Source organism: Phoca vitulina, unplaced genomic scaffold, assembly GCF_004348235.1.
Source record: "Phoca vitulina isolate PV1807 unplaced genomic scaffold, GSC_HSeal_1.0 scaffold13, whole genome shotgun sequence".
NCBI lineage: Eukaryota > Metazoa > Chordata > Mammalia > Carnivora > Phocidae > Phoca > Phoca vitulina.
The window spans coordinates 18,845,823-18,868,719 of NW_022589716.1; the positions used below are offsets into that span (position 1 = coordinate 18,845,823).

The following is a 22,897-nucleotide window of genomic DNA, read 5'->3' on the forward strand; positions in this document are numbered from 1 at the left end:
TCAGAGAGCTTAAGACCTTTCCCTAAAGTCACACAGCTGTTAAATATCAGTTGGTTCCAAAGCTCTTACTAGAACTTTGGCAAAGAAAATTCTAACCTGTATTGCTCAGGTTGATGGAGAATATGTCAGACATGATGCACTTTTAAGGCACTAGTAATTAGAGTTTAAAAAAAAAAGACACATGTGCAGGCATTTAAGGAAGCATAAGGTGTAGGCGGCTAGACCTTGGTAGTTCAGAAAAATAATAATAATGATAATAATATGAGTCATAAGAATTAGAATAAGAATAATATCTATCATTTATGAGATGCTTACTCTCAACAGCCTAGGAAGCTTCAAGCTCTCAACAGCCTAGGAAGCTTCAGTAACTAAGATCCCAGAGCTTACAGGTGGAGGAATTGGGATTTGGACCCTGGGGCTTGAGAATCTGCTCTCTTGCCCAACTTCTGTGTAGGGATGGAGAAGTGAGGTGCTGATGAAGACAGTGGTTGGATTTCAGTTTTCAGCTCCTGCTCTTAGGTGACACTTTCTGCTCGTGGGCTTACCGTTCCAGATCCTAAGTAGATTCTTTGAAGAAGGGATCTTATCTGAGTTTCTGTGTGCTCAAGTTTTTTGTTTTTTTTTATAAAGACTTTTATTTATTTATTTGGCAGAGAGAGACACAGCGAGAGAGGGAACACAAGCAGGGGGAGTGGGAGAGGGAGAAGCAGGCTTCCCACGGAGCAGGGAGCCCGATGCGGGGCTCGATCCCAGGACCCTGGGACCATGACCTGAGCTGAAGACAGATGCCCAACGACTGAGCCACCCAGGCACCCCTGTTCTCAAGTTTTTGACCTCCCCTCGAGTCTTCCATTTTCCCAGCAGTAAAATTAAAGAACTGGACTAAATTGGTAGTTTCCAAAGTGTCCCTATGTTCCCAGCTCAGCTTTAACCATGGTGGAGCTGCATTCGAGCTGTTATAGTTGGCTGCCTTCTGTGTAAGATTTTGTTTAAGTAAAGGGTTCCTTGGCTCCCAAAGCCACTGAACGAGGGTGGTCTAAGCCCCTTCCAGGTCTCCGAATCCTAACCCAATGGCAGTGACTGTGGCAGGGTCAACAAGCAGCAAAGCCTCCTTCTCTGTCCCCTTCCCCCATGTCTACCACCCCCCCCCCCCCCCCCCCCGCCACCCATCTGATTGCACCTGCTAATCACTTAAAGCCAGAACCTGCCTCTGAAGCCCTTGGGTTGGTCAAGGACAAAAAAAGGCCCTTCTGCCTTTGTAGCAATGGTCATGCCTGCAGTTTCCATCAGTCCCTGCCAAATTCATAAGCCTGTACAAGAACTTACAGGAGACTCCCGATCCTGCTGAAAGCAAGTGCCCTGGTGAGATCCAGTCACCTCAGATGGATGGGGCAGGTGTTTCTGCTTTATCTTTGTATGTTCCTTAAAGCCGCGGCCTCTTCCTGCAGTGGATGCTCTGGGTGGGGGCTTCATCACTGCAGGCTTTCGGGCGCTATCTTGTCACTACCTGTCTGCCTACAGCACGCTTAACTACAGCCCTAATATTGGATCAGGCTCCTATGGGAAAACTCTACAGCTTTTCTGGTCATTCAGCCTGAAGCCCTTGATCCTAAGGCAGATTCGCATGCTGCGGTGTGATGCCAAGTTCACCTACAATGTGTGGGAAAAATGAAGATGGTGATTTTGTGGTTTGTGATGCCAGGCCCTATGCTCCCTCTATTGCTTGGGGCCTTGTGTTGGCTGTTTACATAGCTCAGGAAGTACAGAAGCAGCAAGCAAAGGCCAGAATTTCTCCTGCTCCCAGCCAACCCAGTCGCAGCCAAACACGCTTGCAGAGATTTACCCCATCATTAGGTTGCTGGTAACCAGGTTTAAATTAAAACCCACACTTGCCAGTGGGCGGAGGGGCAATTCGGTGATTTCCGGCCTTTTATTCAAACAGAACCTGCTTTTGTCATTTTGGTTATAGAACCCTATAATTTGAAGACTTTGGCATTTATGAGTTAATATTTAATTTTTCCTTAAAAATACAGAATTGAAAACCTGTATGAGAATCAGGCAAGGTTTCTGAGCCTCATGAATAAGTGCTTCTCTTTCCCCAATCCCTAGTGATCTTCGGCTTAGTCATTTAAATTCTCTGTGCCTTGATTTCCACATCTGTGAAATTGGAGTATTAAAAGTACACACTCCAAAGTATTGTAAATTGAAAGCATATAGTGATGGCTTAAGAATAATGAAAGCCTGGATTCTACACTCAGCTACCTGGTTGTGCATTCGAACTCTGTAAATTGGTGATGATAATAGGATGACTTCATGGGGCTATTTTAAGAATTAAATAAATTAATCTTTATAAAGCTCTAAGAACAAGGCCTGGCACATACAGTAAGTACTGCTTAAATGTTTGCAACATGTAAACCCTTAGAATTGTGTCTGGCATATAATAATAAAGCTAAATAAATGTTAAGTTTTATTCAATTAATCTTTACCAAAAGAAAATTGCCATTTTAATTATTTTAAAAGAGTTGATTTCTGTTGGGGCTTTTGCATATCCCCCAGTTACAGAGATCTCTCAAGTCCATGGATACACATTTGCCCAAAGACCTGTACTGGCATGAAAGAAGAGGAAGGAGGGATGTGAACCCAGAAGGACTACTCCTGTGGCACAGATGTGTCCAGGAAGTAACCTGGAGCCCTGAGGTCCCCCCAAGGATGTCCTTGGGCCCATGGTAGAGGCCATTAGGGAGCTAAGGCAAACCATTAGCAGGACTATAATAGTCTTATTATATCCCGAAAAGGGATAAGAAAGGAATCCCAGACTTAAATTCAGGGCTAGACCTTTGGAGACCCAGAGAGAGAGTAGAGCCTTCTCTGATTTGGGAAAGAACCTGGATGATCTACTGAGCCTGATTGGGAGAACTATAATACAGTGCCCTAAACTCTGTTGCACTGTTTCTTCCTGCCTCAGGACATTTGCACATGCTGTTCCTGCAGCCCCAAATGCTCTTCTCCTCTTTTGCCCCCACCCTTCAATATTCACTGAAGTTAACTTCAGCTTCTTCATTAGCTGAGTCAGAGCTGTGCAGGCTCTGGGGTCAGAGGGCCTGGGTTCCTATCCCAGCTTTGAAACTTAGGAGCTGTGTGACCTTGGGCAGACACTAACCCCTTCCACACCTTGTTTTTCTCATAGAGTTATTGTTAGGTATCATTTTTAGGTCTCGGTTGAAATATCATTCCTTCTACTTAAGGAAAGACCCCTCTGATTTTGTAAAAAGAAGAAGCCTATTTTCCCGGCCCCCATTTTATAAGCTCAGGGCTGTAGGTTGGTTAGGTTTCACTTTGATTTGGAGAGGTGCTGGGTGAGACTATGGTCAGATGGAACCAATGTCAGAATTGAACTTTACCGTTGGCTGACAGTTTTCTTTTCACGCTGCATCTCCCGTGCGTGTCCCAGCGTTTATGCCACTGATTGTTGGTTCCTAAGTAGCGGATGGGGAAGAGTTCGGTGGTGAAGCAAGATTGGGAAAGGATAGGTTACATAAAATCAGGTCCATTTTTTTTTCTGCAGGACTTCTCAGAGACTTGACTATGGTAGTGTTTTGTCTGTTCTCTGGGCAGGGAGAAGGAGGGGACGGCAGGTTGCCCAGAGGCGCTCTTCATGGAACCCATTTTTCATTTTTCATGAAATACAGTGCACCATGGTGCCTCCAAACGCACCCTGGGAAACACTGCTTTGTTTGCTGTGGTCCTCCCACCACCAAATGCTAGTGCTTCTCAGGATGTAAACAAACAGAAGGCTTGTGATGTGGCACCAGCATGCCGGGGGTTTTAACTGTATGTCTACAGCATAATATGACTTATCATCATTGTGCCTTTCTTTTCCTTCTTCCTCCACACAGAGAAGGAGACCTTTCTGGATCCTTTTGTCCTCCGGGATCTCCTGCCTGCGTCCCTGGGGAGCTATTACCGGTACACGGGTTCTCTGACCACCCCGCCGTGTAGCGAAATTGTGGAGTGGATCGTCTTCCGGAAGCCTGTCCCCATCTCTTACCATCAGGTAGATATTCAGCCCCACATGGGACCTCTGTGTTCACTTGTTTTGCATTGACTTAACCGTTTAACATGGCTACAACACACCAGTAAAGATGTTTTTTTATTTTTTATGTTTTGATCCTCTGCTCCCCATTGATTCCTTTTTTCTTTCCAACACACGTTTTTGAACCCAAGAATTAAAAAATATAAAACATGGGTTTCTCAGCTGCAAATTAACTGGCTGAGGAGAATTGCTAGTATGAGATCAGGTATTAGGTAAGTATTCGATCTTGAGGAGAGAATAGCTGTTCTCTATGATGATGACAGCTTGTGCCAGAAACTCTGCTGAGCTCTATATATGTGTTCACCCATTTAATCCTCAGGAACAACAGTCCTCTTTGTACCCCCCTTTTATAGAGAAGAGATACAGAAGTGAACTAACTTGCCCAAGGCCACACAACTGGTTACTAAGCCCTAGTGTCTGATCCCAAAGATCATGCTCTGAACCCCTAAACCTACCCGAAGCTCAGAAAAGGGAGAGATTTGTATACACGATGAAATGAAAGAGTAAGTACCATTGATTGAGCTCTTTCTGTGTGCTAAGCACTTTATATATGGCCAGTTTCGTGGCCAAACAGCATGGAGAGATGGCTATTGCACCAGAATGGTGCACATAAGGATGTCACGCCTGGAGAGATTGGGTAACATGCCCAAGAATTCATGGCTAATGACTGTTGAGGCCAGAAACCGAGCCCAGGTTTGTCTGATTCCAAAACCCACGTTGCTGACCATTACACTGAACTGCTTCTCTCTGACTGTGGCTGGGGCTGATTTCCTAGGAGGGTGGGTTTAGAAATTGGTGAAATGGAGATGGGTTGGGGGCTGTGTCAAAGGAAGAGGAGCCACCGGGAGGGTGGGAGTGGGAAGGGGTGGGGAGCCTTGAAATCACCTCATGAGGGATAATAGATGGAAGGCGAAAATTCCTAGAGGGGATATATTAGTCATCGTAATGCAGCATGCACTGAAGTAGAAGAAGAGTATGTTTCTTCTCCATAGTTTCAGAAAATAGAGCCAGCAATAATGGGTAGGATTCTAAGAAACGGGATTTGAGCCATTAAGCAGGACTGTCTAAAAATGGAAGGTTCTTACCAGAGCTGCTCATGGAAATGCCTTCCCAGAGTGTGGGACAGGTAGGAATAAGGGACGTTGTAGTGGGCCAGGAGAAGTTCTAGAATTATGTGATAGTATCGGTGATGTAACTGAAGACACGGGGAACAAGATTATGGATCCGGCTGCGACGGGGAATAGTCCAAAGATTTTCCTGGTAAAGGCAGAGAGGACAGAATAGGGAGTGGGGGAAATAGGGTTGGATGGTGTCCCGGTCAGGTCTGTTTTGGAGTTAAGAAACAGAAACGCACATAAGGTAGCTCAGGTAAGGGAGCATTTTAAGGAACTAGTGGTCGAGGCATCCTGAGATGGAGCCGTCATAACCAGGACTGTAACTAGGAAGCGAAGCACTCTCTGTCTCTCAGGGGCCACACAGGCAGAATCTTGGAGTTTCTGCCACTGCTCTGTGATTCTGTGATTCTGTGATTCTGTACTTCTACAGAATTTTCATCCCTTCTTACTCCTTGTTTTGTTTTGGTTACCTGGCCGAATATGGTTGCTCCAGTGCCAATTGACCTTTCAACCCAAGGGCCAGCTACCAACTGACAATAGTGAGGGTCCTATTTCAGTTATTCAAGAAGATAGATTTGAATAGATGCTGGTCAGCCAACAGCTTGGCTGGCCGTGGGTCACGCGTCCGTCCTCAGATCAGCAGAGGGACCAGGGAGCTTCCTAAAACATCCAGTGTTGCCGCTCTGGGAGTAAATGGGGCAGGTTGTTTAGAAGGAGCTATGTGCAGGAGAGACATATTGTCCCACTAACAAAGTCAGGCCAGACAGACTTGGCTTCACTGCTGTTGGCAGACGTTTTACTTTGAGAAAAATTTTTTTTTCCTTTAATTCTTCTCTGATGACAAAAGAAGTACGAGCAATTTGGTTGCTGAACAGGATCTGCTAGCTTTAAGAAGATAATGAAATAGGAAACGAGTTTTCTTCCTAATGGTGAAGCCAGCATTGTTTTATTAGAATAAAGTAAAATTGCAGTCCAAATATTTATATCCCCAGGGTTGGGGCAGGGGACTTTGAAAAGAGATGCTTTTTGTCCATTAAGATAGATGCTTTTGTCTTCAAAGATATAAAGGCTTGAGATAATGAGGCTAAGAAATAACAAGTCTGGCCACTTTTTTTGTAGGACACTCTGTGAAGCGGAGAGGCAAAGAGTAATAATTGTGTAGTACTGGGTTTTATTAGAATTTCAAATATTTTTGTGGTTCCAAACAAAAGGCAGAGTTGTAGGCTTGGATGTCTTGTCAAGTGTTTGTCAGTTAGAAGCATTTTGACATGTGGTAACTGGGCGTCTTAGAAAAGCCTAGTTAACATCAGTTTACCCTTCACTCCCTGCCGTTCAAAGACTCAGAAGAAGTAGTGGAAGATTTTTTCTCTGTGACTTGCAATATATGACTTGTCTCTAGGTAGTTTTGTTTCAAGGAAATAGTGAAGAAATCAATTAATCATATTGGCTTCCCAGTTTCTTTACTATAAACCATCCTTAGACAATACTTTTATCAGACACCGCCTCACCTACCTGCCCCCCCCCCCCACAAGGGAGGAGAAACAGCTCATTTTCATGTGGCCAAACGGGATCCTTGCTGGCACGCCTCGTGGAGGTCACAGTGGTGGCAGCGCTCAGTAGGGAAACATTAGCCATCCAAGTCTTATCACTTCAGACCTGCCCACCCTGACCCTGCCAACATTCTTTCGGAAGTTAGCACAGAATGTTCATTTCAGAAAGGCAGACAGCCAATGCGGAAAAGCAAGTAGACAGAATCCCTCGTCTGCTGCTGTCAGAAAGAAAACATTCCTAGTTCCTCATCCTTCTCTTTCTCCAAAGACTGTTTCCTCTGTCTCTTCCCCCTTACACCGTGTGGGTGCCTGTAAGCAGTGAAAATGAGAATGTGTCCGCCATAAAATGCAGTGGGTAGCACTTGTATGATGACTTGTATGATGGGGATTTCTTTGAAGCCTTCCAGATATGAACAACTACTTATTTTGCCTCTTTTATGAGTCTCCTTGGACATTCAAGCCAGCCCTGTAGCCAGTGAGCTCTGACTCTGGTCCGTGTGATAAGCTAGATCCAGATACGGTGCTGCTGATGGAATCACGTGTTCGCTTGGCTGGCCAGCAGTCAGCATGGCTTAGGGGGTTGGTTCCGCTGAACATCTCCTGTAAACAGTAGGCACGCGTCGTGTCGTGACTTTATCATCCAAACAAAATGGTGGCACTGTCAGTGCTAGTTTACAAGGTCAAAGGAGCAAGACTAGCACATTGAGATGGTGCCTTTGTTGTGTTCATGATCAATCAGAGAACATGATCATTTGAGTCCGGTATATGGGGATGTGTTTTATTCTAGAACAGTGACTCTGAAATGATGGTGCGTTGGCCATTGGAAACTATCCCAACCTTCCCTTTCCAGGACTGTTTGCTTCCTGTGGTTTAAAATATGAGACTGCCTGTAATTTTTCCTAGCATGAATTTTGTTTAAGTGCTTCTTGGAGGCGCTATCAAAACAGCAATAAATAAATATGAAGATGTCTAGTTTGTTTGCTTTTGGATATTTAATTTTTTTTTCTAACAATAAGCTGGAGTGGTTAGGAAAGGTTTATTTGCAATACTTTTTTTTTTTTAAACCAGTGTTATCTCTATCATAAAGAGCAGAGAAACTCTTTTGAATTAAGACCGTGTTCTATTCGGAGCCAGACTGCCCGGGTTTCATTCTTGGCTCCATTTTTTCAGCCAAATAATTGAGCTACTCCACTGCATACTCTGTGCCTCAGCTTTCTTCTGTAAAATGGGGATGATAAGAATACACCACTTCACGGAGTCATTATAAAGATTAAATGATGGAACATGTGTGGCATGCCTGGATTAGTGCCTGGCACCACGGGGCATGCGCAGGACATATTAGGTGGGGTTTTTTGTTGCTGTTACTAAATGATCACCAAGGCTCGAAGGCAGCACTGTCCAGTAGAAATAAAACAAGTCACATACGTGATTTCCTAGTAGCCACATTAAAAAATGTAAAGAGAAACAGGTGAAAGTCACTTTAATATTATATTTGATTCAACCCAATATATCAAAATTATTATCATTTCAACACAGGGAGCTCACCACATTTCTAGTGGAATAGCTACATTTGGCTCCTGGCTGTTGTAGCCCTCACATTTATCTCAAGGCCACAACACCTAATGAATCACATAATTCAGAACGTTCCGATTCCAACACCACATAATGCCCAGTGCATGTGAATAGAGAGGGTTTTTTTAAATGGTGGGGTGAAGGTGTCATTATTAATCCCAACAGATAGCTTTCTTTGGTGGTAATTATGGTTAAATTCGTTTCTTTTTGTAGAAGGCCTTTCTATAATTGTCTTCATGCAGAACTATCTATTGCTGCAGGAGGGACATGTCCTTGCAGTTAGCTAGCTCTTCTTGGATTTTATTTTTACATCCGTGGTTCAGTAAGTAAACTTTGGATGCTCTGGGCTGTTGGGAATTTAATATTCCATCCACTTTTGTTTAATAAGGAGGCAACACAACAGGGCCTGCCCTGTCACCCCTCAAATGTGTGGTGAAGTCGAAGTGTCTCCGTGACCTTGGGTGTGACATTTCAGTTCTTAATGCTTACCCCAGCGTTTATTATTATGTTTATAATGAACTCTGGTTTTGTTTTAAGGCCATTATATGCCCATCCTATAACATACTGTGCACATCAGCCTTTTAATGGTTCATAATTATATTACTTTTGATTTTCTCTCATTTTTCCCCTTCAGCCATGATGGTCCCTTCCCCACATCTCATGGACGAGAGCTCTTACTGCACACGAACAGCATGAATAGATTTCAACTTTCCTTTGATTTGAACCGACAGATTAAAAACTAATTATTCTCTGTAATATTTTTATAATAAAAACTAAGTTGAAATGATTTATATACAGTTCCAGCCAAGACATTTGCAATTCAAGGTTAAAATTGTTCTTGAAACAGCACCAGTTAAAATGCAATTACAACTCCCCAAGCAGGGATAAAAGAAAGAAATGTTTTACTTGTTCACTTCAAAAGTTAAAAAGTCAATTTTACATTATAGAAATAAAAACTTTCATTTATTTTTACTAAATGATAAAGACTTCATTAGTTATGTTAAAGTCCAGATAAATCCAAGTGTGTTTATTACTTACCTCTGGAAAAGAATAGGTGAATAAGTGTGGGTTTTATGTGGTGCATAGCTTTTCCTCCTTGTGCCCGCCATCTTGTTCCTGGTTCCCAGTTCCTTCTGTGTTGAGCCATAAGCTGTTTCTGTCCAGAGTGCAGAAAAGTGCAAATAGATTTATGTTGTCAGTGGTGGGTGCCCTGCCTAAGTGATCTTTCAGGGTCAGCTAGAAGGAACTCTTTGGGGACTTCTATTATCACATTCAGTAACTCCACTGCAATGTTACTCTTTCCGTGAATAATGCTGCAGGCCTGTTAGGCATGTGACATGCAGTGGCTGCGAGCATGACAGAGTCATACAGACCTAGGTTTCTAATCCTCACTTCAACGGGGGGGAGAGAGGGGAGGGCGGGATGGGTTGGGGGGGTGAGTGCACATGAGCAGGGGGGAGGGGCAGAGAGAGAATTCCAAAAAGACTCTGAGCTGAGCTTGGAGCCTGTTGGGGGGGCTCGATTCCACGACCCCAAGATCACGACCTGAGCCGAAACCAAGAGTAGGACGCTCAACCAGGCACCCCAGTCACTTCAACTCTTGTTTGCTTTGTGATCTTAGGCAGGTGCTGTAAAGTCTCTATGCCCAGTTTCCTCATCAGTCACAAATAATGATAATGATATCATAATACCATCAACTTTATGAGACTTCTATGAGGAAGTAAGGGAGTAAAAGGAAAGCACATAACACTCCGATCACAATGCCTTATACGTAATAAACACTCAGTGAATATTAGCTGTTAGTGTTAATGATATACTAACAGTGTTAACAATGTTACTTTAATGTTATTATTTTAAACTAAAACAAGTTAGAAACCAAAGTAATGTTTGTGAATTCCATAACAAAGTACCTGTCACAGAATGCGTTTGATAAATATACATTCCAAGGAAGACAGGAAGGAGAAGCAGATAGAGCATCTTACAGTTGTTGGAGGTTTATAATAAAATCATAGTTACCACACTCCTCATAAAATAAGAATAATAATAGTAATGTTAATAATACTTAGTGAGTATCTACTGTGTGCCCAGAATTATTCCAAACACATTATATATAATAACTCATTTAATAGTAGCAAGAACCACATGGGATAGGTATTAATGTTATCTCTCTTGTACAAGTAAGAAAACCGAAGCACAGAAACATCAGATACTTTGACCGAGGTCACACATTTAGCAAGTGGGGATTGAAAACAATGTTTTGAACCCAGCTACCAAGAGTAAGAGTTCTGAGTTTGGAGAATTAGGCACAGGCCAGATCCTTAGGGCCCCACCATTAGAATTGGAAGCCCTTGAAAGTTTTTGAACAGAGGCGTGATGGCATCTCATGTACATTTTAAGAAAATCACTGTGTGGCTGTTAAGCAGATCTAGAAGAGCTGACAGTTTGTCCTGTGGCTGCAGAGTGCTGCCATCCGGCACAACTCTAGGGGGCACCTTCTCATTGTAGTCTTTATAAATGGAGTCCCTTGGAATCAAAAAGTAGAGGTCTGGGTGGTGGTCGGGTTCACCTTTATCGAGCGTGGTTACAAGGCAAGGGTGAGGGTCAAGGACAACAGGAAGTAGCTATGTAATGATTTATCAGTGGATTTCTCACCCAGAGTATCACTGTTCACCTGCCAAAGTGAAAACATAGACTCCCTTTGCCAATCCAGGCATCGTGGTGGTTTCCACCCAATGGCCAAACATGCCAGGCACCAACGAGACAGACCACTGGCAATTTTCATTCAACTTAGAGGAATGACAGGGTTTTCGTGAATGCTGCCAACATACCGAAGGACATTTGATGAGTCTGCTAAGCTTGACCTCCTTTTCCTCTTTTGTATGACTGTCAAGCGAAGCTATGATCCAGTTGACAATATAATATCGTCCAGGTCATCAGTTCACTCTGAAAACCGTCACATCCTTCCTTGGAAATCTCTGGGCAAGTTGAGTTAATGACAAGGAAGCAGCCGAGCTTTTAAGCCATAGCATGTCATTAAGCTGTAAGAGCAATTTAAGCAAAAGCATTTTTGTGTTAAATTCAGAACCTGCCTCTTTTTAGTTATATGACTAATTCTTTCCTGAGGCATCAGAAATAAACTTTTTAGGAGAACTAAATGCTAGCTGTGAAAGAAGCAAGTCTTCTAGAGAATAAACAAACCTTAGAGTCGGATTGCCGAGACAGTCTCCAAGGCCATCCTTTTCTGGCATCTCAGAGATTAAACTATTTCAGGACAGATGGCTTCTCTTTCAGAAAATTTCCGGTCTAACTTGCTATGTATAGCAGTCTGGCCGCTTAAAAAAAAAAAAAAAAAAAAAAAATCACCCTGAAAGTTGAGGAATTCTTTCTATTCAACTCACGTCTCTAAGGCTTTAATTTAAACCAATTTCCTCCTTTTGGCCTTCTCTGGACATGGAGACTGGTCAGCATCTTCCACATACAAGGGCCTTTAATCACATTACTCCTAACTTGCCTTTTCTTCAGGCTAAACACTTCCCACTTCCCTTCACCTTTCCACATGGGATTTAGCCTCTGTCCCTGTAATCACTTTGGTTGGTCTTTCCCTAGATGGTCTCCAGAGAGTCTTTGTTAATTCCTTCCATGTAATTTTAAGAAGTTATTTTCTGTAAGGAAACTCTGAAACCTTCTTTCATGTATGGATGTGTTCAGTTCCGAGTTGGGTTGTCCTATCAAGTGAGTACACATTGCCAGGTTGAGGAGATTGGATTTTTTCAATACCTCCAATTATCTTCATCTGAGTGGGTCACATTTGGCAGAGTAAACAGTCCAGTTTTCTTAATTTTTCTGCTGTTACTGCCTTTCTCTGTTAACTATAAATAAATAAAGAAGGAACATCGCAAGGAAGACTGGGAAGAAAGGAAATTTTGAATAGCCACCATAGGAGTTGTTAGAAGTTACGAGACTGGTGGAGAATTGGAATAACACCACAGGACCAGATGACTTTTGCTTTTAGGCTGGTTGAGAGATCATTCTGACTCTATTACCTTGATGAAAAAGCAGAAAAGGTTTCATGGTTTGTTATCACTTTCCATTTACAGGAGAATTGGAGGGGAGGTGGCATGATAGGTGAATACAGGTACTTAAGTGATTTTTCTTGGCTATGATCACTATGCACATTCATTGCTTTCTCATGCAAAGAGAAGGAGTTTCAGATCAAGCAGGTCAATTTTTGTGACATTGTCTGAAGCTGTTTGAGAAACACTGGGGTTAGTTCCAGGCTTCAAGATGACCATCTGGAAACCCAGGTTGGGGGGGCGCCTGGCTGGCTCAGTTGGTAGAGCATCTGACTCTTGATCTGAGGGTCGTGAGTTCAAGCTTCATGTTGAGCATGGAGCCTAAGAGAGAGAGAGAGAGAGAGAGAGAGAGAGAGAGAGAGAAAGGAAAGAAAGAAAGAAAGAAAGAAAAAGAAAGAAAGACCATCGTAATGTTCCTGTATATTTAACATTGGTGTTGGCCACCATCTGGTCCCCGAAAGCCTAGGGCGGCCACTCATTGGCTGCTTGGGAAGCATCTGACATCATTCGTCTTATAATTCTCTGCTGCAGAAAGCATTCTGATTGGGTATTCAGTGAGCCAAATGGGCCAGAAAGAGTTCATTCAGTTTCTCTCTTTTTCATTCCATTTTCATCCCCCACTTCAAGGAATTAGTATTTCCCATGGCTGGGCATTTTAGATTAATTTTATTTCTTTGGTGACCAAGATAGCTTTGTGGCCCACTGAAAACAGATCTCTGGCACCCAGCCTCAGCTTCATTTCTCTTACATCAAAACATTACTGTGTGTGTGTGTTTTTTTTTAATGAGCAGAAGATTGAGGGCTACGGAGAATCCTTTTTAATAATGAAAATATGACCCTGAAGTCCCGATTTTTTTTTCTTTGCTTTTCCATAAAAGTTTGGTCCGTAGCCTTGTGGAAAGTATTTTTTAATAGTATGAATAATAATGATCGCAGCTAATCCTTACCATGGACTTAATGGCTGCTAAATAATTTACATTCATTTTAATCTTTTCAATGATCTTATAAGATAGCTGCTAGTATTATATCTGTTTTATATTACATATATATATATATATATATAATGTTTATATATATTGAGTTACTGATGCTTTAATGTTTTGACTATGATTACCCATCTGGTAAGTGTTGAAATTGGGTAGTTTACCTCACGAGCCATGCATTTAGCAGCTTTCTGCCTTAGCAACTTTGCTGAACTGAATCCCTAGTACATACGCAAGAAGATGCTTTAGTAAAAAGTGAATCACTAGTATTTACTGAGCTCTTCTGTGCCCGGGACTGTTTTAAGCACTGCACATGGATTATCTCATTGAGTACTGGCACAAACCCTATCGGGGTGGGCACTGCTATAATTATCACTATTTTATTGAGGAACAGTTGAGGCTCAGAGCAGGGAAGCAGCTTCCTCAGGGCCCCAGAGCGGGTGAGCTGTGGAGCTAGAATTTCCATCCAGGTCGTCTGGCTCCGGAACCTGCCAGTTTCGCCATAGCCTTGTGCTCCTTCCCAGAATACTAACGGTCTTGCCAGGGGCAGAGCAGAAGGACTGGAACTCTTTTCTGAGACACAAACTAAAAGAGTTCTGTACAAGTCTCCTCCGGTGGAGTGTTCTCCCAGTTCGCGCCCTCCCCTCCCCCGGCCCCGCGTTGTACCACATCGCTTTTCTCATTCTTGGTTTTTTCCCCCCTCCCCTCTCTGGTTCTCTGTTTAGCTCGAGGCTTTTTACTCCATCTTCACTACAGAGCAGCAAGACCACGTCAAGTCGGTGGAGTATCTGAGAAATAACTTCCGGCCACAGCAAGGTCTGAATGACAGGGTGGTGTCCAAGTCTGCGGTCCGCGACGCCTGGAACCACGACATGACGGACTTCTTAGAAAACCCACTGGGGACAGAAGCCTCTAAAGGTATATTTGGATTAAGTGCCCCTGCCCAGAGGAAGATTCCTTATCATAAATTACTTTAAATTAAAAGAGTTCCAAACCAGCCAAGAGTTGGAACTTGGTGTTAAGAGCATATGTTTCTCTGTTAAAAGAGGCTTGTCTGGATGATAAATAGAAGCAGTTGTGGGAATAACTTCAGTTAAATAGATATGTTCAGAATTGCCCTTTTGACTAGTAATACTTCAGTCATCCTGTTGGTATTTTTACCTTGTAACATCAACACTAACTAGTGAATGTCTAAAGGCAGCTCTTGGGTTGCAGCTCTCTTACCTTGCACCTGCCCCTCCACCCCCTGCCACTGGGATCAGGACACTGTCTCTGACCTCAGGCACCAGCACCTTTGACTTGCCCCCCAGCACTCCACCCTGCAGCCTGCCCTTATCTCCTTACTGACCTCTTCCACACCAGGCAGGACCTCCCCCTCCGGCTCTCCATCCCTACCAGATGCCATGTGGCCTTTTTAAAACCATTATTTAACAGTTTGATTCCCATCTCTGATAAACATGAGTTTATTCTTTTCAGGCATCTTAATCTTTTTCCATTTCTACATTCTCATGTGAATTGAACATAAATTTCTCTCCCAGGAAACTAGAAAGTCAGATCCTACCCTCAGAGCTCAACTTCAAGCTCCATGATTTGTCCTCATTGTGGCTTCAAGTTCAGGAAACACTTAGAGAATAAGACTGATCAAAATTCCAGTACTTGGTGGGGGAGGTGCGCTGGGTGGCTCAATCAGTTAAGCATCTGCCTTTGGCTCAGATGGCATATGGCCAGGGTCCTGGGATCGAGCCCCACATCGGGCTCCCTGCTCAGCAGAGAGCCTGCTTCTCCCTCTCCTTCTGCTGCTCCCCCTGCTTATGCTCTCTTTCTCATTCTCTCTCTTTCTCTCTCTCTCTCAAATAAATAAATAAAATCTTAAAAAAAAATTTCAGTACTTGTAAGGGAGGAAGGAATAAGAAGGACTTTTCTTTGGAAGGGAGGGAGGAATAAGAAAGAATTTTCTTTGGAAGGGAGGAAGGAATTAGAAGGAATTTTCTTTGGAAGGGAGGAAGGAATAAGAAGGAATTTTCTTTGGGTGTGAGGAGATGGTTCTTTCCAGTGATCTCCTCTCCGAAATTGTGAGTTTGGGTCATATGGGAAGGGCTTGTGTCATTAATCAACACTGGACACAGACTGTGGTATTTTTAGTGGGGTAAGTTACACGGGGACATTTTGTTTCAAGAGTGCCCCCACCCCCAATAAAAAGGACCAATTTACTGGCATATGACCTTTGTAGGAACAAGTGGGGGATGCGATTATATTCCACAAATAACTGCATTGATGTGCATTTTGATGATAAGAATGAGCCCATTTTCCAGGCTCATATATCTGAAAAGAAGCTAACAGAAGAGGAAAAGGAGCTTAAGAATGTGATCATTTCCTTCTTGTGATTTTGTGTGAGGATGGTGAGAGAAGCTAGTCTGGCCATATGCCATCAAGAAATGCTTGAGATTCAAGTAATTTGGAGCCGACACTTTGTCAAGGGCGTCATTTGTCAGCTGGGAACAATGGGTGGGTTAAGAAGCACGCAAACCTGGGAAATGTCTTAGGTTGGCTGGCATAGCACACCTCACTTGGGCTAATTTTGTTTTTTAACCAAGCTAAAAATAAAGAAAACGACCAAGCTCGAAAGCTTTCTCCCAAGAGAACTTGCTTGGGAAAAGAAGAATCTCTTAGGGATTGAGTATTTTGTGAGAGGTGAATGCGGAGGACGTGTGGGGGATGACGAATTTATATCGCAAGTGAATGCAAGATCTGGTAGCTCAGAATTGCTGAGGTTATGACAGTTACAAAGTTCTTTCCTAAGAAATGGGCTGAGTATACAATATATCAGCTGTGCAGAGGGAATGCATGGCTCTTATTACCCAAAAAAGTCAGAGAAGATAATGGTTTCTGTCGCATTAAATTGTCAAAGGGGGCAAGATCTTCTACTGAATGGGCTTTCTCTGGATTTGAGCAGAGCCTTGGACCCTACCTTAAATACAGGGAATCAGTTCTTCATACTACAAGATTTTGTTGCAGTTATCATGGTGTGTGTGTGTGTATTGCTGACTCCTAAAATGTGTGAATATTGAAATGTTTTGTGATCGTTTTAGAAGCAGAGAAGGTAAGTAAGTACAGTCCTATTTGTGTTTTAAGCATAATCCTGGAGTGTAACATGCAGAAAACTGTACACGCAGCACCTGATGCATTTTCACCCCCCAAACAGACTTGAATAGCAAACCCCCAGGTCAAGAGACTAGCATCACCGGCTTCCCAGGGGCACCTCCATCTCCTTCTTCCTAGTAACTGTCCATTCCCACGGGTAACTGCGAGCATGAATTAGCTTTGCCTGTTGTTGAATTTCATAGAAATAGAATTATCCACTCTGTCCTTTTTTGTGTCTTGCTTTTTTCACTCTACACTGGTTTTGAGGGTCATCTATGCTGTTCCATGTAGTTGTGGTTTGTTCTTAGTGCTGAATTTCATTGTGAGACTCTACCTGAATTTATTTATCCACTTCAGTATATATGAATTGTATAGATGGTTTCCACATTTTTGTGATGATGAAAATTCTTGACGGTGCTTTTTGATGAGCACCTGGACACATCTCTATTGGGTATGAACCTGGGGGTACAGTGGCGGCAGCCTGCAGTACACATATATGTTCCGATTTGGTTGGATACTGCTCAACAGTTCCCCGGAGTGATTCTATGAACCATGTTATACTCTTGCCAGCAGTCGGTCCGGGTTTCCTGCTTTTTTTATAGCATAACGTACATATCATAAAATACAGCTATTATAAATGTACAATTGTCATTTTTAATAAATTTAGAGTTATAGTTCTGTTTATAGTTATATATGATCCAGTTTTAGAACATTTTCATCACCCCAGAAAGTTCCTTCAATTCTTTCTCCTGTCCTCAGCAACAGGCAACCTCTGATCTGCTTTTATCTGTCACATGACATTAGGATTTTAAGATTGTAGCATCCGTCAGTAGCTCATTCCTTTTTATTGTACACTAGCATCCCTCTGTTTTTTTTAATAACGGCTTTATCGAGATTTCATTCACATGCGATAAAATTCATTTTTTTTTAAAGCATGCACTTCAGTGGAATTGAGTATATTCACAAAGTTGTTCATCACTACTACCTACTTCCAGAACAGTTTTATCACTCCCCAAAAGAAAGTCCATACCCGTTAGCAATCACTCACTCCTTCCTCCTTTTCTTTCTCCCATTCCTTCCGCTTTCCCGGCCCGAGGCAACTTTCTGTGTCTGTGGATTGGCCTGTTCTAGATATTCCATATAAATGGAATCATACAATATATGCCTTTTTGTCTCTGGCTTCTTTCAGCATAATATTTTGGCATAATATTTTCAAGGTTCATCCATACTGGAATAGATCTCAGGATTTTTCATTTGATGGCCAAATAATGTATCATGGTACGAATATACCACAGTTTATCTGCTTATCAATGGATAGATGTTTGAATTTTTTCCACTTTGTGGCTGTTGTCAGTAATACTGCTATGAACATTCATGTTCGACTTTTTGTGTGGACATAGGTTTTCAGTTCTCTCAGATGTATACCTAGGGGTAGAATTGCTGAGTCACATGATAATTCCAGTTTTCTAGTTTTGAGGAACTGCCCACCTGTTTGCCAGAGCCCTTGCCCCAGTTTGCATTCCCATCAGCAGTGTATAGGATTTCTCCACATCCTCACCAACACTTGCTATATGTCTTTTTTTATTTTAGCCATCCCTGTGGAGGTGAAGTAGTATTGATTTGCATTTCCCTAATGACCGATGATGTCCCTGTTTGTTTTTAAATGCACATTTCATGGAATCATGGTCTACATGACCAAATGCTCCTCCTTTTTTTTCCTCTAAGAAAACTCAGGTAATTCCATGGCACGATGGGCCAAAAGCCAGCCACAAATGCTCGCAATCAGGCAGGCAGCCTAGAGGGCATAGATTATTGACCTTAGACATTTATGCAGTAAAGAGTCCCAATAGAAAGGAAGAGTCCCTTTCTCTTCTCCAGTCTTCTGCAAAAAAGATTTGAAAGAAAAGGATGGTGTCCTATACTCTTCAGGTTAATTCAACAAAATGAAGCCTGTCTGGTTTGCATTCTGTATCTGATCACTATTGGAAATTTTCAGTGCCTAAGAGAGCACAGTGTTGATCATGGAACTGTGCATTTATTATGCTATTGTTATAGAAGAAAGAAAAATAATTACCTAAGACAAGAGTCAGTAAGCTTTCTTGACTAAGGACCAACTAGTGAGCACTTAGTCTCTTGTGGAAACTACCCACTCAGCTCTGCCACTCTGGCATGAGGGCAGTCATGGACAATATACAAATGAATAGGTGTAGAAAACATCTTCCAAAAACACCTTATTTACAGAAATAGGCAGCAGGCCAGGTTGACCAACTGGTCCTCTAGGGGATGCCTCAAAGGAAGATGGAGAAACTCAATCATAGGCTCAGTTTAAGGTAAATATTTTCTGTCTTAAAGATGGCGGTGACCATGACCATGAAGCATTGGGTGGTTCTACTTCTCCATTCCCCTGCAAGACCTTAGGACCAGTTAGATATTTATTAACTCAGTAACCAACCACTTACCAATTGGCTTTAACACCTGGTCATCTTTCACAACAGACGTGTAAACAGAGCCTCCGTGGACTGATTACAGCCCCGTACCTCCCTCGTTCCCTCGGCTGTGATCATTGACTGGTGTTCATTGAGCAGCACAGCGAGGAATGCCTGAGTTGATGTGCCCCCATCTTGCCCTTCTGTCAGGATGATTGGACATACTGGAATAGAGAAAACAGAATCAAGCCTTTCAGTGCCAGCACTAGACACATGGCCATGTACAACACCAAAGGAAAGGGGGGAAAAGTCATCTTAATACTGTATTGTTGCTGAAGAAAGACTTATAATGGATGTCATCCATAAAAAAAATATAAAGCTTTAGTTCCAGTAAATGGAAACAATATTTAGGCTCGGTGGATTGTTCAAGGGACATCCAATTCGCCACTCTGCCCTTTGTCGGTAAATAACTTGGACAGACTTTAGGATTTAATGGGCTGTCATTTCAGTTATTCTGCAACACAGCCCGGGCACATGGAAGAGCATTTGGTGATTAAGTGCTGAATACTGTCTATTGTGAAGACTTTTGGAACAGTGAGCGGAGGAAAAATAACTTTCCTTCCAACAACATGAAACATATGGTTTATTAATTTAACGAAACCTGTTCAAACCACAGTGGAATCAAAACCACTTGATCTGATAATTTGATTTGATGGCTTAAAGTGGCACTGCTTAATGTAATAAAAGCAAAGGAAACAGTGAGAACACTGGGGTGCCCGTATGCCCCTCCAGTCTCCTAAGTCGTGCCATATTTTCTGAAGGATGGTCTTTGCTTCTGCTGATGGAGCGATCTCTTTTTTAGCTACATTTTCAATGGTAAAGATTGCTTCCTGTTTTGGTTTAAAGCAGTTTTTTAAGAACATATACCACTGTGTGAGAATGTCTAAGTAACTAGCCTATTTTAAATCAGAATACATTGAGAAAGAGCATCCCATTTCCCACCCAAATTGGCAAACAAAGAAGTAAATCCATGATTGCTTTTAAAAAGAGTTTGACTTTGAAATTCACGGTTTTTTGCTATTTTGGGAGAAAATATTAATGTTCTATTTTCAGTTTAGTAATTTCTACTCACCAGATTAATGAGCTTAAATTACTTTATCTTATTAAAAGAAGCTCTGATATGAGCACTTAATTCCTTTGTAGGCAGCTGTCCTCCCAAAAACTCTTCCAAAAGTTATCCTGTTACTTTCAGAAACTTCCAGCACAGAAAAATGCTAAGAAAAAAACACTTTTAACACAGCTCCCATGGAGTGTTTTTCACCCTTTTCTTTTAAAAATAACTGTCATTAGCCATTATTTGTCATTAGCCATTACTTTTTAACCTTGCGAGTGATTAAAAAAGAAGACAAAAAAGTAGGGCTGTTTTAAGGATTCTCCATCATCTTAGGTTCTCGTTCTATTGAAGGCCAGACCATGCTGTAGCAAACATTTTTACATGCTGCGGCATCCTATGACTACTGTAACTTTATGTAAATATGTAAAAGAGTTGGTATAACTTGCCTTTGATTGTTTGACATGAAGTTGATATTTAGTAGACATTTAATGTAGCATTAACTACTCTTACTTCATGGTTTGTAGTCAGTGAATTTCTTTTCACTTGTTAGACATCTTCAAATGCCACTGGGGAGCTTGTTGCCTCTAGAAGCTGTGCCTAAAGCACCAGTGGTTACATAGGCTATGTGGAGGGTGTTATAAGCCAGATGCTATGTTGGCCTCATCTGTTCATATGTCTTCTTTAATCCTGAAAACAACCTCTACCACTTTTCATTTCACTTTTTATTTACCAAATATTTCTTGAGCATCTACTGTGGACAGGTTCTAGGCACTAGCAGTAAAGGTAACAAGGGGGCAGAGTCCCTCATCATGGAGCTTGTGTTTTAGTGGGGAGAGAGAAATAAACAAGTCAACTGACAATGATAAAGCTTCAGTGTTCCAAAGATCCAATCGGGTCATATTGTAAGAGTAGTAGAGTGTGGTGAAGCAGTGGGGAAGAGATCTTCCCTGCGTAGGACAAGAGGTGATAAGGAGCCAGCCCTGCAAAATTCTTGAGGGAAAGGTCATTTGCAAAGGGCCTGAGGCATAGGGACCAGCATGGAGAGATGGGCTAATATCATGTCTGGAAAAGACTCTTCTTAGTATTCTTATGGCAGTGGGAAGCCTTTAGAGAGCTTTAAGAAAGGCTATGGAATGATCTGAACAGGTTTTCAAATCCATCTCTCTGACTGTTATGTGAAAAATGTTTGCAGGGGACTTGGGGTGGAACTTGCAAGACCAGGACATGGGCGATAGAAATATTCCCTGCAGATAACAGTGGTTGCATGTTGGTGATCCCGGTAGAGGCAGAAGTGATCCATTAGGGATGGAGTTTGGAATAGAGCCTCTGAGATTTTACTCATCATTTGGATGGAGGCTGTTTGGGGGTGAGCAAAAAGAGAAACATAACATTACTGTTTTTCTTTAACAGATGGGAGGGGTCTGAGACTCAGAGAGAGCAAGGGAACATCCAGAGCCTCTCAGCCAGGAAATGAGAGAGTGGGCGGAGATGTGAACCAAGGTTTTCTTACGTCCAAATGCAGCATTCTTTCTATTTTCCAAGGGACTGCCAGCTTCCAAATGAATCTACAAGCAGTGGCCTCTTTGTTTTAAATGTCATTAGGTGGCTTGAACAACACAGTGTATTACTCCCTCTCTGAACAAAAGAGCTTCAAAAATAAACATCCTTGTGGGGATTGGGTATTCTTCCTAAAGATCTGAGTTTATCATCTGAAAAGAAATCATTGGGCTCAGTCTTTATCTGCTTGGCTTACATTTGGAGGGTTATCTTGGGTGCTCAGGGCACGGGCTACTGAGGTTTTGATCACAGGGTCATTCCCTGGGAGGGCCAGTGCACCCACTTGATCTGCATGCTGGGGCCTCCTAATCTGAGGGTCTTGTGCATCCTTGGATCAACAGCACCTGACACAGCACCTAGGACATAGCGGGTATATAGTCATTGTTTGCTCATGAAATGAATGAATGAATGATGAGATAATATAAAGTGATAGGTAAAAATACAGATTTTGGAATACAGATTTTGGCGTCAAGTAAACCTGAACTCAAATGCCAGGCCAACCACTTACTCTTGTGCATCCTTGCTCAAGTTAATACCCAAGTCTTGCTTCTTTGTAAAATACAAATAATAATCACAACCCGTTCCTTGGCTTTGACCTTTAAAATGAAACAGTGTAGGGAACAAAGAGTACAGAGCCTAGGACATGGAAAGTTCTCTGCAGATAATTATACTTTCTTGTCTGTAGGTCCGCAGTGGCTTCTTTGTATGCTCAGGACAAACTATTATATGTGACATGATCACTGGAGAACACATTTCAGAATAAGGGGACCAGGATCTCTTCCTGGTAGAAATGCTAACCGAGGCTGTTGGAATGTCTTAAAACCTTCCCAGTGAAATCTACTGTCCTTATATGGTGCCCACGTCCAGGCCCCTTGGTTCTCATTTATGTAAATATGTAAAGAGTTGGTGTAACTTGCCTTTGATTGGTTGACATGACATCTTGAACTTCACTTCCCTTGGCATCCTGCACGTCAGTTCACCTACACTCCCAGTCCCAGAGTCTGTACCCTCTGCCTCGAAGCCCATTGCCTCACCTCCGTGCCTCATCCACCCCTCCTCAGCCTTCATAGCTCTGCTCTAGGGTACCTTCCCCACGGAGATTTCCTGATTGCTTGGCCCAGCTGCTTGTGTTGGGGTGCCGGGACCTTTCTCTGGTAACACTTCTCACAGTTGGAATTTTATGTTCAGTTGTGTGTTTTTCCCCCTAATGTCTAGCTCTCCCACCACCCCATAAGCTCCATGAGGGGTGAGACTGTCTTTTTATTTGTTTTTT

At 42.4% G+C, this 22,897-nt stretch overlaps 1 protein-coding gene across 4 annotated transcripts in view; it reads left to right on the plus strand.

Moving 5' to 3' along the window:
• The window catches only part of PTPRG (protein tyrosine phosphatase receptor type G), a 701,636-nt gene that overhangs the window by 549,960 nt on the left and 128,779 nt on the right, over positions 1-22,897 (plus strand). For all 4 annotated transcript variants that reach the window (XM_032411651.1, XM_032411652.1, XM_032411653.1 and 1 more), the window contains 2 exons: positions 3,897-4,054; positions 14,112-14,304. In XM_032411651.1, coding sequence (XP_032267542.1) covers positions 3,897-4,054; positions 14,112-14,304 — 351 coding nt within the window. The remainder of the gene's footprint in view (positions 1-3,896; positions 4,055-14,111; positions 14,305-22,897) is intronic.